General features: G+C 44.5%; 1 protein-coding gene and 1 pseudogene across 1 annotated transcript; one reads left to right on the plus strand and one right to left on the minus strand.

Moving 5' to 3' along the window:
* Positions 1-764: 764 nt before the first annotated feature.
* Positions 765-5604, minus strand: LOC133359015 (tripartite motif-containing protein 16-like). Its single transcript, XM_061577388.1, has 2 exons — positions 4690-5604; positions 765-1070 (listed from the first exon to the last, which is right to left on the minus strand). The coding sequence occupies exons 1-2, from the start codon at positions 4807-4809 to the stop codon at positions 765-767; spliced, it is 426 nt and encodes a 141-aa protein (XP_061433372.1). The 5' UTR covers positions 4810-5604.
* LOC133359282 (U2 spliceosomal RNA) lies at positions 1975-2145 on the plus strand (annotated as a pseudogene).
* Positions 5605-14546: the final 8942 nt, after the last annotated feature.

Raw genomic sequence — 14546 nt, forward strand, 5'->3', positions numbered from 1 at the left:
ATACTCTTAGGTTTTTCGGTAAAGTCACTTGAGACAGTAAATCTAGCTGTGACGGTCCCACCTGATGACGGAGACTTGTGTTGCCTCCGAAACGTCGTGATTTTTATTATTTTATTTCTATTATTATTTCTATTATTTTTTACTTTTGACTTACGTGACTTTACCTAAAAACCATAAAGTATGAGCCTCTCGGGGTTGATGAGTGTGTAATGTGAGGATATATCCGGGTTGCTGATGGATTACACCTCGTCACGATGATTGGCTCTGCCGGTCCTGGCCCATAGCCAATGGGAGGAAGTCTAGGGGCGTGGCCCTGACAAAATGGGAAGGTGACATCTGTAAGTAGAGGATTGGTTCTGCTGACTTTAGCCACAGCCAATGGGGAGACGAGTCAGGGGCGCGGTCCTGGGAACCTACGATGGAGTCTAGAAGATTCCATAGAGGTTAACCAGGATTGGTGGAAAGGTACCACGTGACCCGGGTATTAAAAGGGGTGGAGACGAACAACACGTGGTCAGATCTGGAACGAACGGAGGGTGAGGCCACGCTTGAGCGTGGTCCAGGCTGCCACGTGGCCGCGCGTGTCTCTCTCTCTCCCTCTCGCGCTGTCTGTCAGCAGCGTGAAGGAGTAAGATAGGAGTGTTGTGAACGAAAGACAAATAAAGACCGGTCGCTTCCACGACCTTTATTACAAGTGTATGGTGATTTAATCAGAGTGGGTGAGTGTATCAGATTTAGTCAGTGCATCAGAGTGGGTGAGTGTCTCAGAGTCGGTGAGCGTATGGTGAGCCAATATCGGAGTCGGTGAGCATGTCAGAGTCGGTGAGTGTTTTTTCGTCGAGTGTTTCAGAGTCGGTGGAGCACCCGCTCACCCGCTTGGCCCTGCACGTCTCCTCCAGCGCCGTGTGCCGGTGCGTTCGGTGCTCGGAGCCAAGGGAGCACTCGTGACACAGGGGCCGCTGCTCGCGCTCGCAGAAGAAGTCGAGGACTCGGGCGTGAGTCGGGCAAAGCTTCTCCGCCACGTTGCGCGTCGCCTCAATCAGCTGGTGCGTGCGGAGCAGGGCGTTCTCCTGTCACGGCGGCCGAGGGCAGAGGGGGGAGAGACGCGGGCGTGAGCGTGATCGGGAACACGAACACGACCAGGGACATGAACATGACATGAAAAGTCATATTTAAAAATACTTTTTTAAAAACACGCTTTAATGAAATGTACCGTACTAGTAATGGCAGAACTCCACGACTCCAGGAAGTGGCCCCAAAGATTGCCATAACGTAAAGGTGATTTGCAGCCAACGTTAGTTGAGCATGGACAATTAGACCCAAGCCGAAACATAACATATAAAAATGAATGTTTAAAAATATTCTTAAAAATGTTTTATAATAGAATATAATATTGTCATCAGTATGACATAAGTATGCCAAGTTCGCAGTCGATACCACATTGGGAAGTGGGTTAAAATTGAGTTACAAGATTTGAGAATATGACAACAGCGACAAGAATAACGACAACAACAGATAGAGTGAGTTATATAAAAGCGTGTCATAACACATTCCTACGGAGGGAGCTGGTAGGAACGTTGGGTTGCTCGGTCAATGGCCAGGGTCAACGTGGCGTGGTGTATTCCGCAAATATGGCCGACTGTGAGGGCGGCCACAAGCTGGCGTGAGTAGGTTAAACGTTGAGTTTTATAAGGGCATCACGGGGTGACCAGCCCCTCCCCACCCAGCCCCACCCCTCCCACCCCCCACCCAGCCCCACCCTCCCCACCCAGCCCCTCCCCACCCTTCCCACCCAGCTCCTCCCTGCACGACGGACGGACGGACACAATAATCCCCTGTGGGCTGGTGTAACCAGGAGATTCCTACCAGTATAAATGCACAGAGAGGACCGCAGACCTTGGGCAATTGTTGACGCCGGCTTAACCGCGTGGCTGCTTTGAGCCGCGTGTCTGTGGTTCTTTCTGGCGCCTCCGAATCGTTCTCTCTCTCCTGTTCTTACCAGTTTAATATCTGATACGTACCACATTGTGCTACCTTATATTACATTGATTTTTGGGACAGGGAGATGGAATAGGGGCTTGCTCCGTCCACTCCGCGCGTCAACCCGGTATTGCAGTTTCTCTCTCCTCGTGTCTCTCTCTCCTCTCTCTCTCCTCTGTCTCTCTCTCCTCTCTCTACTTCTTCGAACGCTGGGGAGCCGGAAAAGCCCCTCTCTGTACCAGCGTAGACGGCACCCTCGTGTTCACCTTCTGAAGCGCTCGCTCGTCACCGTGGCGTGCACGAAGAACACCACCAACACCACCACCACGTGACTTTTCTTTCGTGTTGTGCGCGGTGCATTTAACGCCACAGCGCGTCGATTTGTAGCGTTAATTCGTTTGTGTTGCTGGTGGCTTTGTGTATTTTATATCGGAATCGCCTCCAGTGCTGTTGCTGCTGGCGGCAATAAAAGCTGTTTTTAAAAGTCAAAAGTCTGTCTACGAGAGTGAGTGAATGCCTGTACGGGGGCAGCGCCTTACAAGATTACAGCCGTGGACTTCTCTCTCCACCCGCTGTCGCCACCGTGTAGCAGCCCTTTAAATACAAAGACTCTACCCCCGTCTAGGGGCCGTCCATAAATGACGTCACGCGATTTTGGACGATTTGTACTCCCCTCCCCCACCTCGTCGCACGGCGTCACAAAAAGTCAGACCCCCCCTCCTCAAATATGACGTCACAAAGCTCTCCCCCCCCAAAAAAAAAAAAAAACATGCTTCAAATCGCTTTAAACTATTGTCATTGTAGTGTGTATTTAATGTGGCGCTGCACTCTGATGTTGTAGGAGAAAACATTTATTTAAAAAGTATATTTAATTAAGTAGAACGTGTCGTCTATATTTATTTAAAGTTGCGCATTTTGATGTGACGTCACATTTCTCAAACCCCCCCCCCCCTCGTCACGCATCGTCACAAATGTCTGACCCCCCCTCCCTCCCCCCTAGGTGCGTGACGTCATTTATGGACGGCCCCTAATACAATACAGTACTTAATTTAAACATTTGTATTTAAATTCCTTTGATTCTATTTGCAATGTGCTGACAAAAACCGGCCCGCTGGGTTTTTGCCCGGACTATGGCCGGAGGGCGTTGTTAAGTTTTATATAAATAATTCACTGGTCAACACACTTTTTCTGGCATAATATATTCCAACGGGTTTAAGATAATTTTGGGGTGCTGATTCCAAATCTGGCATCAGTTTTTGTCTATCACATCAGGTTTTTGAGATATCAAATATTGCATTTTCTATAAAAACTGCGGAACAAAATTGTAAATAAATGTGGATATCTACATAAAATGATATTATAAACACACTATCCTAAAAATACAGCACCGTATTTTAACACTAAAGCAGTCACTGACTCGCAACAACTTGCAATCATAAGTGACAGAGTTTAATTTCGGGGAAAATCAATGAAAATGGGGTATGCCGATAGCATAAAAATGAGATGTGATAGAGCAAATCTGAGATCAGATTTGGAATCAGCACCCTGACATTAGTCTAAAACAGCTGCAAAAGTCCAGGCCAGAAAAAAACGTTTTTTTGTTGTTGACCAGTGTAATGGGGTTGGGTCGCGCGGCAAACAAGAATAGACGATCGAGATTTGAAGCGTTCATGACTGCAGGAATTCTCCATCCTCTTTGATTCTTTCGGTAAAGTCACGTAGGTAGAAAATACAACTAGAAATTATATTTTTTTGTTTTGTTTAAATAAAACTAAAAAATAATATTTTTAAAATAAAACTAAAAAATATTTTTTTACTTTTTTATTTTTCTACCTACGTGACTTTACCGAAAGAAGCAGAGTAAGAATAGACAACATCGCAATTGAATCCATAACACAGTTGTTTTTTTTTTTGGGAAGGGGTTAGATCGTGTAAATATGTAAATGTATCGTCAAACCCGCCACCACCCGACACAGCCGTTGAGTAAGCATTGCCACGTAAACGAAACGTGTCAATTCGTCACTAGTACAGCACGAACCGGTGTGCTGGAGAGCCAAGCCACAAACATTTACAGTCTGAGCACGACGTTTCGCCAGTCATTTACAACTAGCCTCAAATCGCAATTGAAATCAGAACTTTAATCGATGCCAAATGAAAGCTACAATTCTTTTTACAATAGGCGCGTAAAAAACCCTATATATGTTGAAAAAAAACCATTCATAGACAATGAATAGTAGTAGAAATACTGAATAAACACTTGACTTACCTGTCTAGATTTTAAGCTTTCGTGACTGCAAGGATTCATACTCTTAGGTTTTTTCGATAAAGTCACGTAGGCAAAAAATAAATAATATAAATAAATAATAAAAATTATCGAGAAAATAATACAAATAAAATAATAAATAAATATCCCCCCCTCCCCTACTTTTTAATATTATTTCTTTTTATTATTTATTTTTTACCTACGTACCGAAAAAACCTAAGAGCATGAATACTTGACTTACCGATGATGATGATGATGATAATCCAAAGCTGGTGATTGTGCGTACGTACGTGCGTGAGTGAGGAGCGGTGGTGCAACGATTCGCGCGCAGCGCTACGAACCGGGCTGGCGCCCGAGTTCGATCCCCGCTCACGCCCCAACAACCGTTCCTCGTCGAAGTCGACTCAGCCTCAAGTGAAGTAACTGCTGCACGTCTTCCCCCCTACCTTGTGTGGTCTCAGGTGTTCCTCGCAAAACGAGGTCAAGCAGGTGAGGCAGGTTTTCACGGCAGCTGCTGCTGCTGCTGATCCTCCGAGGCAGTAATCGCACGGGACAGCTCCTTCCATCGCTTCTGCCCCGACTTTGTCTCTCTGGGGTCTGATTCTGTGTCTATCTGGGTCTCTGCTGCTTCTGTGTCTCTCTGCCAAGTCTCGCTTGCTCGGACCGTGTGCTCACGTCTCTCTCAAATTTTGTCTCTTTCTTTTCTTGTTTCTTTATTTTTTATTATATTTTTAAAAAATTCTCTCTCTCGCTTTTCGTGTGTCTCTCTCTCTCTCTCTATCCTTTCATTTCATCTCTCTCCGTCTGTCTGTGGCTCTCTCCCCGTGTCTCTCCCTTGCTGTCCTTCTGTCTCTTGCTTGACAATTGCCTGGTTCTGTCTCACTTTGCCGCTTTGTTCTACCACCCCTCCAACTACCCCCGTTACCTGTCTCCCCGCGGTTCTCCGTCTCTCTCTCTGTTCTCGTATTAAGTTTGTGTTGACAACAAAACGCTGTCCTCCTATCTCAGTCGCTCTCTCTATCTCTCGATTATAACCCCGTGCCTCTGCGCTATATCAGTGCGGTACGTTGAACTTATTTCGCACCGTACGCGCCCAACCGTGCACATCGGATTTCTTCTTCTTTTCAATTGATGCGCGTCTCTGAGTGTATCTGTTCCCCCACCTCTGTAACCCCTGGCTTTGCCTTGCGATCAACTCTCTCCCTACCTCGCTCGCTTTGTCGTCTCCCCTTTAGCCTGTCGGAACAATCCAGTAGTTCTACTAAAGCCAATAGTTCTACTAAACCCAATAGTTATTCTACTAAAGCCACTAGTTCTCCACCACGCGCGCGACCCGTGCAGACAGCTCGCGAGCTCGCTCTGTCGCACCTCTTGAGGAACGACGCAGTTTCCTCATTCCTCCTTCATGAAACACCAAAATCGAACCCCCCCTCCCCACCTCCCTTCCCCTCCTCGTGTCATGGCAAATTTGCTTAAGAATGTATATGCGGAAATAAAGTCTCAATGTCATTTACACGCACAATAGACGACGCATCTGTAATGCACACACACACACCTAGCCGTGGCATTTGTGGGGGAAATTTCTCCTGGCCGGTTTAGGGGCCGTCCATAAATGACGTCACGCATTTTTTGAAGATTTTTGACCCCCCCCCCCCCTAGTCACACGGCGTCACAAAAAGTCAGACCCCCCCCCCTCAAATATGACGTCACAAAGCTCTGCCCCCCCCCCCCCAAAATAAAACATGCTTCAAATCGCTTTAAACTATTGTCATTGTAGTGCGTATTTAATGTGGCGCTGCACTCTGATGTTGTAGGAGAAAACATTTATTAAAAAGTCGATTTAATTAAGTAGAACGTGTTGTCTATATTTATTTAGAGTTGCGCATTTTGATGTGACGTCACATTTCTCAAACCCCCCCTCGTCACACATCGTCACAAATATCTGACCTCCCCCCCCCTAGGCGCGTGACGTCATTTATGGACGGCCCCTTACCCATATTCTTGTACAGGGAAATTTATTTTTCAGGTCCATACGGCGTAAAGCCGTTTCAATAATTTCAATGTTTTTGTCTATTTGTTTGTGTTTCTCTCTTGTGATGGGACTTTGCAGGGTGAACGTTGAGATGTATAAGGGCACGGGGTGACCAATAAGATCTGAATTGGTCTGTAAACACATTCCTGCGGAGGGAGCTGGTAGGAACGTTGGGTTGCTCGGTCAATGGCCAGGGTCAACGGCGGCGTGGTGTATTCCGCAAATATGCCCGACTGTGAGGGCGGGCAACAAGCCGGCGTGAGTAGGTTAAACGTTGAGTTTTATAAGGGCACCACGGGGTGACCAGCCCCTCCCCACCCAGCCCCAACCCTCCCACCCCCCACCCAGCGGGAGAAGGACAACAGACTAAACACGGGATATAGCGTTTCCCCCTCGCACGTGCGGGAGCCCCGGCTCATTCCCACATGGAAACGCTCAATAATTGGCAAGTAACACCTTCATATCTGTTTTGTCTGCACGGGATCGAGTGTTTCCCCCTCGCACACGTGCGTTTCCTCTGGGAGTTCCGGCTTCCTCCCACGTGTAAACTTGTAATTAATTGGCTGATAACACCACAGCACATAGAGGACAGCAAGAGCTTGGGCAGTTGTTGGCGTGCCGGCTTACTGTCAGGCTACCTTCCTGCTTGTATGTGGTTCCTCTCGCCTCTTAGTCGATCTCGCTCTCTCTACCAGAGTGAGCTCACAAGGGCCCTACGACGCGTTAGAAGTTGAAATTATTATTATTGTTCAAATATCCCTCTGTATGAAGCAGGACCCTCCTGAAATAAGAGACAAAGTAAAATGCATTTGTTTTCTAATTGCATATAGCACGTGCAGGAAATATCACGTGTTATTAACTATTATTTTAAGTTGTCAATCGATGAGTCAGCAAATTCAGGCCTTCTCATGCCGTGTCGGTCATGGGAATTGCATGACCATACTTCACCACGCTGGTCAGTGCGGGACGTGTTGTGCGTCTGTTCTCCTGGTAATCGGTGTGCGCATGATCGGTGAGCGCGCTGCGCTACGAACCCAGCGACCCAAGTTCAATTCTCACTCAAGGCCAACACCAGTGACGATTATCTAAACCGATCATGGGCTTCCCCTAGGTCGATTCAGCTTCAAATGAGTACCTGGTGTGGTGTGTAAACATCGCCGGACGTGGTGCTAGTCACCCACCCCCTCGTGTGCCGTGCCGGCCTTCATTAGGTGCTCGCTAACAGCACTTGCCCCAACAGTCTGTTCAGACTATACGTGTGATCTTTGTCTTGCTTGAGATTACAGATCACGACAGCACAGTGAGAGATTCATAGGCATGGGGGGAAACACACGGGAGTCTTTAAAGTTTTTTCTATAAATACAGAAATGCCATCAGACCAGTCTGCCTGACATTTTTCTGCGTAGGAACGCATTTTTTTTTATTTATTTCCAATATAGTCGCAACGCCAACATTGTTGTGATTAAGGAAAGAGACCAGTGCAATTGCAGGTTCTCGGCTCAAACTCCCTTCGCTCCTGGCCAATTTCAAGTTATCATCATCTTATATTTTACTCAGTACTGTATATGACCCTGCGATGGTGGTCTTGGTCTCCCAAACGGCACAAAAGACCGATTGGCAGACCAGGAAAGGGTGACACGAATACAATTGAGAAGTGACCAACTGAACACCGCTGAGGAACACTTTGAATTTCTTCAGAGGTTACTCAGGTCCACCACCGCTACGCTCGCCGATGTTCTGCCGGTGGCTCCATCATCAACCGCTTAAGAACAGCGACCGCTCCCCATTTGGGCAATTCTCCTTCGCAAGTGGGACATGAATAAATAAGTAATATTTAAAAATACCTTTTTTAAAACAACACGCTTTAATGAAATGTACACTACTAGTAATGGCAGAACTCCACGACTCCAGGAAGTGGCCCCGAGGCTTGCCATAACGTAAGGGGGCCGTGGTGATTTACAGCCAACGTCAGTTGAGCATGGACAATTAGACCCAAGGCAAAACATAACATATAAAAAAGATGGTTTAATTTTTTTTTGATAGAATATAGTATTGTCATCAGTATGACATACGTATACCAAGTTTGCAGTCGATACCACATTGGGAAGTGGGTTAAAATTGAGTTACAAGATTTGAGGATACGACAACAACAGTGAGTTAAATAAAAGTGTGTAATACTAAAAAATATAAATGATGTCCCCCACCCCCACAATGGAGTGACTGCGGCCACCCGAAACAAACAGCGGCTCACAAACTTACACCCGGACCGAGTGTGAGGGGCCGTCCATAAATGACGTCACGCACCTAGGGGGGGGGGGGCAGACATTTGTGACAATGAGGGGGGGGGGTCAGAAATATGACGTCACATCAAAACGCGCAACTTTAAATAAATACAGACAACACGTTCTACTTAATTAAATAGACTTTTTAATAAATGTTTTCTCCTGCAATATCAGAGTGCAGCGCCACATTAAATACGCGCTACAATGACAATAGTTTAAAGCGATTTGAAGCATGTTTCATTTGGGGGGGGGGGCAGAGCTTTGTGACGTCATATTTGAGGGGGGGGGGTCTGACTTTTTGTGACGATGAGGGGGGGGCGGTCAAAAATCGTCCAAAATCACGTGACGTCATTTATGGACGGCACCCTTTAGCCGGCTCCGTTCAAACTCTGATGCTGCTGCTCAAGACGCCATCGCCTCGCCGTGCCCTCTTCGGGAAAACCCTCATTGGAAGCACGGTCTCGAATTTGTTGGGCGGAAGTTTCTGGCGGCTTCTAGAAGAGATGTTGCGGAGGTGGTCTCCTATGAATGCGAGCCTCTCCTCGGGCCCTCATCAGAAGATGTCCTCCTAGGTAGCTATGCAATGTTGGTGTCAGTGTAAAACGAAATAGCATTGTCGGCCATAAAACTCTTCTTTGTATGTTTGTCTCAGAAGCCAGCTGAGAAATTTCGCAATTGGTGAGCTCTTACAGGCTCTGCTCCTTTATTCGAGTTGCCTGGCAGCGTACTTATTTCTGCCCCTTGGCCTCGTTCCAATCATTCTTTCATTCCATCGAGCAAATTCAGAGAATGTGTCAAATTGTATTAGTTTCACCCTTTCGTAATGTTAGAATGGCACGTGTCCTCGGCCGTACCCACTCCTCGAGCCCTTTGCAGCCCTCCTTATGAGCTCGTTTATCGAGGGTGAAAGTTTCTATCGAGTAACTCAATGCCAGGGTATCCAAGAGCCTCTGCGATCAAGTGCCATAAGAGTGTGGAATTTACATCGGTGCTTGGTGAAGGCAAGTAAACAGTGTGTTGAATTTCGATGTAAAGCTTTCGTGACTGCAGGGATTCATCTTCTTGGTTCTTTCGGTAAAGTCACATAGAATTGAAATAATAAAAATAAAAATTATAAAAGAATGTTTTATTTTTCTTATTTTATTATTTCCATTCTACGTGACTTTGCGCCCGAAACGTCGTGATTGAATTAATAAAATGAAAAAGTATAAAGCAATATTTAATTATTTTTATTATTTTATTATTTCCATTCTACGTGACTTTACCGAAAGAACCAAGAAGAAGAAAAAAAACAGTGTGTTGTTACCCTTTGGTTCTTTCGGTAAAGTCACGTAGGTATAAGATCATGCTAATCTCTCACATTAAAATAGCCACTTCCATGCTCTCGTTGAGGAGGCCGCTCTCCTATCTTACAGTTACATGCTAATTTCTCACATTAACATCACTAGCCCCGGCCACATCTTTATGACCCTTGGGCTACACCCATTTCAAACCTTCTTAAAACAGTCTGCGTCAGCAGCAGACCATGCTTTCCCACCTGATGACGGACGCTTGTGTTGCGCCCGAAACGTCGTGATTGAATTTATTTTATATTTTATACCTACGTGACTTTACCGAAAGTATGGTCCTGAAAATCTCTCCAATTAGGCTAAAATATATTCCACTGGTGGAGCAGGGTGTACGACACACACTTTACTCATGAGATCTAACACAAACATTTATTTTGAATCAATATTCCACTGACAACAATAAACTCTCTTCAGCTAAGATGTGATTTTAGATGCACAGTGAATGTTATTTATTGTATTTTATTTTCTACCTACGTGACTTTACCGAAAGAACCAAAGAGTATGGATTCCTGCAGTCACGAAAGCTTAAAATCTAGAATGTGTTGTTATTTTATGGAAACAGCAGTCCTCGCACTCTTAGGTTTTTTTCGGTAAAGTTACGTAGGTAAAAAATAAAAATAATAGAAAAAATAATAGAAATAAAATAATTATTTTGTTTCTATTGTTATAATAGAAATAAAATAATTAAAATAATTTTCATTATAAAATAATCATTTTATTTCTATTATTATATAATAATTTTATTTGTTATTATAGAAAAAATTATAGAAATAAAATAAATATTTTATTTATATTATTTTTTCTGTTGTTTTTTTATTTACTTTTATTATCTATTTTTTTCCTACGTGACTTTACCGAAAAAACCTAAGAGTATGAATCCTTGCAGTCACGAAAGCTTCAAATCTAGCAGTCCTCGCCACACGAATCGGAAGTTTAACTATTACCGTCGGTATTGATCGCACCGTATCAACACACGAAATCTGCCACAACTACATTTGATTGGTGCAGGTGGAGCCAACATTGGCAGTCGTTGTTACACGTGTCACCATGGCTGCGTGACTCGGGAGTTCCAGAGCCGTCGAGCTTGGCAACCGCTGTGATCCTGGGTTAGAATCCACGAGGTCGCCTGCGATTAAACCGGGTTCTGGGTGTAACGAGTTTAATGATGATAATTGGTTTTTTACCCTTCTATCTGGCAACAAAACTGACACCTTTTTTTACAAGGAGTCATGTTTGCATAGACCACAATACCTGCAATCATAATGCAAACAAAAACACAACTCTGTATGCACTGTCCTTGAAGTTGATTGGTCCACACCCGAGACAGCTTTCCTTAAGAGCCTAGTCTCACATGGTGTTGGACCAGATGACGCCAAAAGGCGCACAACTCAAAGACAATGCACCATCAGAGTATGAGAGCTCCGGGTTAGCATTTACACCATTGGAACCGCATTTGCCAGTAAAAAAATATGATAATTGTTTTTTTACCCTTCTATCTGGCAACACAACTGACACCTTTTTTTTACAAGGAGTCATGTTTGCATAGACCACAATACCTGCAGTCATAATGCAAACAAAAAACATAACTCTGTATGCACTGTCCTTGAAGTTGATTGGTCCACACCCGAGACAGCTTTCCTTAGAGGTTCCAATAGTGAGTTTAATGATCTTTGTGTTTTCACCAATGACTGACTCGTAGCCCCTCTGCGGAAGATTCCACGGAGGGGTAAGGGTGGCTGAAGTCTAATAAGATTCCCCCGGAATCATGGATGTCATTGGGGCTGGTGGTAGTGGTCACGGGGCCATCTTTGGTTGCTGCGAGGATGGTGCTGCAAGCCACTGGGTCGATTTACTGGCGGTCACGTGCGTGACGAGGTGAAGTGGGATTCGGTTCTTCTTGCCGGCTTTCATTCTCTAATACAGTAAAACCTTGGATTGCGAGCATAATTCGTGTTTGTAATCCAAAGCACTCGTATATCAGAGCACTCGTATATCAGTTGTGATCACGTGACGCTCGGCAGACGAAGCGTATGCACGTACTACTCGTTTTGCAAGACCTCGCTCGTTTATCAAATTAATATTTATTTTAAAAATGTGCTCGTCTTGCAAAACACTCGCAGACCAAGTTACTCGCAATCCAAGGTTTTACTGTACATGCGTATTATACAGGACTAGGAGGTTAAGGCCAATTTAAAGAGTTGCATTTTCAAGGTGGACAATTAAAGCTCCCCCGCCGGTGTAGTCCAAACTCTTTTTAAAAATCCTTTATATTAAGTTCACTTGCTTGCTTGCTTGCGTGCTTACGACCGTGCAAATCTTTCGGTCGTTTTTTAACCCACTTCCCGTGATCCAATCGAGCTGACATTTTTCACACAGACTCGTTGTGCATGACAATTTATTTTCGTGAAATTTTTTCCAAAATTTTCCACTTTTAGGAAAAAATAAATTTCATATTTAATTTAAAATCCATAACTTTACACTTTTTAGGAAATACAAATTTATATTTAATTACCAATTGCTTAATGGTGGCAGGCAATCATCTGACCCATAGGTGGCAGCCATCTCAAGCCAGAGGACGAGAGGACTCTAGCCGCCACGCATATAAAGGATTTATAGTGAAAAACTTTGTTTTTACGGGTTAATTTTTTCCCCGTGGTGTATGCATTGTTTGGCCGTGTATGTTCCAATAATGACTTCACATTCTAGATTTGAAGTTTTCGTGACTGCTAGGATCCATATACTCTTTGGTTCTTTCGGTAAAGTCACGTAGAAGGTAAATAATAAAATAATAAAAATAAAACATAATAAAATACAATTCTCACGACGTTTCGGCCACAACGCAAGCAGCCGTCCTCAGGTGAAGAACAGGTCTGTCGGAAAGACAGCGTCTGAATGAACGCCACCAAGCTTGGCAGCGTATATTTACACTGCCGACAGACCTGTTCTTTACCTGAGGACGGCTGCTTGCGTTGTGGCCAAAACGTCGTGAGAATTGTATTTTATTGTTTTATTTTATTATTCCCCTTCTAAGTGACTTTACCGAAAGACCCAAGATGAAAAATAACTAAATGAAATCACGACGTTTCACATTCATCATTCACCCAAAAAAAGAATTGCCTCGGGGTCAGTCAAGACCAGTTCTACCCGACTCCTGGTCTCGCCTCTGCGAAGCATGATCTAATGCCTCTTGCATTGATTATAATTAAAGTGGGGAATGGGAGGGGACCTCTCTCTCTCTCTCGTCTTGCTCGAGCTTGCAACAATTGCACCATTAATCTAAATTATATTTACACGGGCAACTTGGCAAACAAACTTAACGTCAAGCTCATCTATCCATTTGGCACACTATGGCATTTCTCCCACACTCGCTCAGCTTGCCCGCACCTCCGATTAGCACGGTTGGCTACGTACGGTGCGAAAGGAGTTCAGCATACATACACAAACACGTGTGTGACTGGCAGGTCGCTCCGAGGCTGTGGCATCACAACCGCACGAAAACATGACGTTTTTTTTACATTTGGGTGTCGCACTTAATTGTGCTATGTTCCAGTTGCGAGAATTAAAAAGAATGGTAATAATTATTCTAGGGTTTTTTCGGTAAAGTCACGTAGGTAAAAAATAAAAATTAATAAAATAAAAATGAAATAAAAATCACGACGTTTCGGAGGCAACACAAGCTTCCGTCTTCAGGTGGAACCGTCACAGCACGATAGCTGTATCAAGACAGGGACTGTTTTCTTGGAATTTCTCTCACCTGATACAGCTATCGTGCCGTGACGGTTCCACCTGAAGACGGAAGCTTGTGTTGCCTCCGAAACGTCGTGATTTTTTATTTTATTTTTATTAATTTAAAATTTTTACCTACGTGACTTTACCGAAAAAACCCAAGAATATGAATCCTTGCAGTCACGAAAGCTTCAAATCTAGAACAAATGGTAAGGCGCTGCGACCGTGTCACTTTGAAAAGTTATTTATCTATACCATTTGGTTCTTTCGGTAAAGTCACGTAGGTGGAAATAAAACAAAAGAAATCACGACGTTTCGATAGCAACACACAAGCCATCGTCTTCAGGTGCAAATCGTGACAGCCGCGATGTCTGCTGCCTTGTGAAGAGACGCCGTTATCAGCAGCAGTTGAAGTTTTTGAGAACAAAGGTAGCCGAAGTAGTGTTAATGGGGTATTATAGTGTCAAGGTAATAAATAGCGTGGCATGTGAAAGGAAATTAACTTAGAGGAACATGTTGGATTATAGTGCAAAGTTAATGAGCTTCTGTAGCGCGTATGATTAGCATATGTATTTTGACGAGAGAAGCATGTAAAAGTTAATACAAAAATTTGCAAGTTAATGTCAGTCTGTGTAACCAAGAATAGCATGTTAAAGTTGATGAGAAAAGCATGTCAAAGTCAATAAGCGAAGTTACACACATTCCTGCGGAGGGAGCTGGTAGGAACGTTGGGTTGCTCGGTCAATGGCCAGGGTCAACGGCGGCGTGGTGTATTCCACAAATATGCTCGACTGAGGGTGGGCACAAGCCGGCGTGAGTAGGTTAAACGTTGAGTTTTATAAGGTCACCACGGGGTGACCAGCCCCTCCCCACCCAGCCCCACCCCTCCCACCCCCCACCCAGCCCCACCCAGC

The sequence above is a fragment of the Lethenteron reissneri genome, chromosome 64 (assembly GCF_015708825.2).
Source record: "Lethenteron reissneri isolate LAM-NWPU_2019-01 chromosome 64, ASM1570882v1, whole genome shotgun sequence".
Taxonomy (NCBI): Eukaryota; Metazoa; Chordata; class Hyperoartia; order Petromyzontiformes; family Petromyzontidae; genus Lethenteron; species Lethenteron reissneri.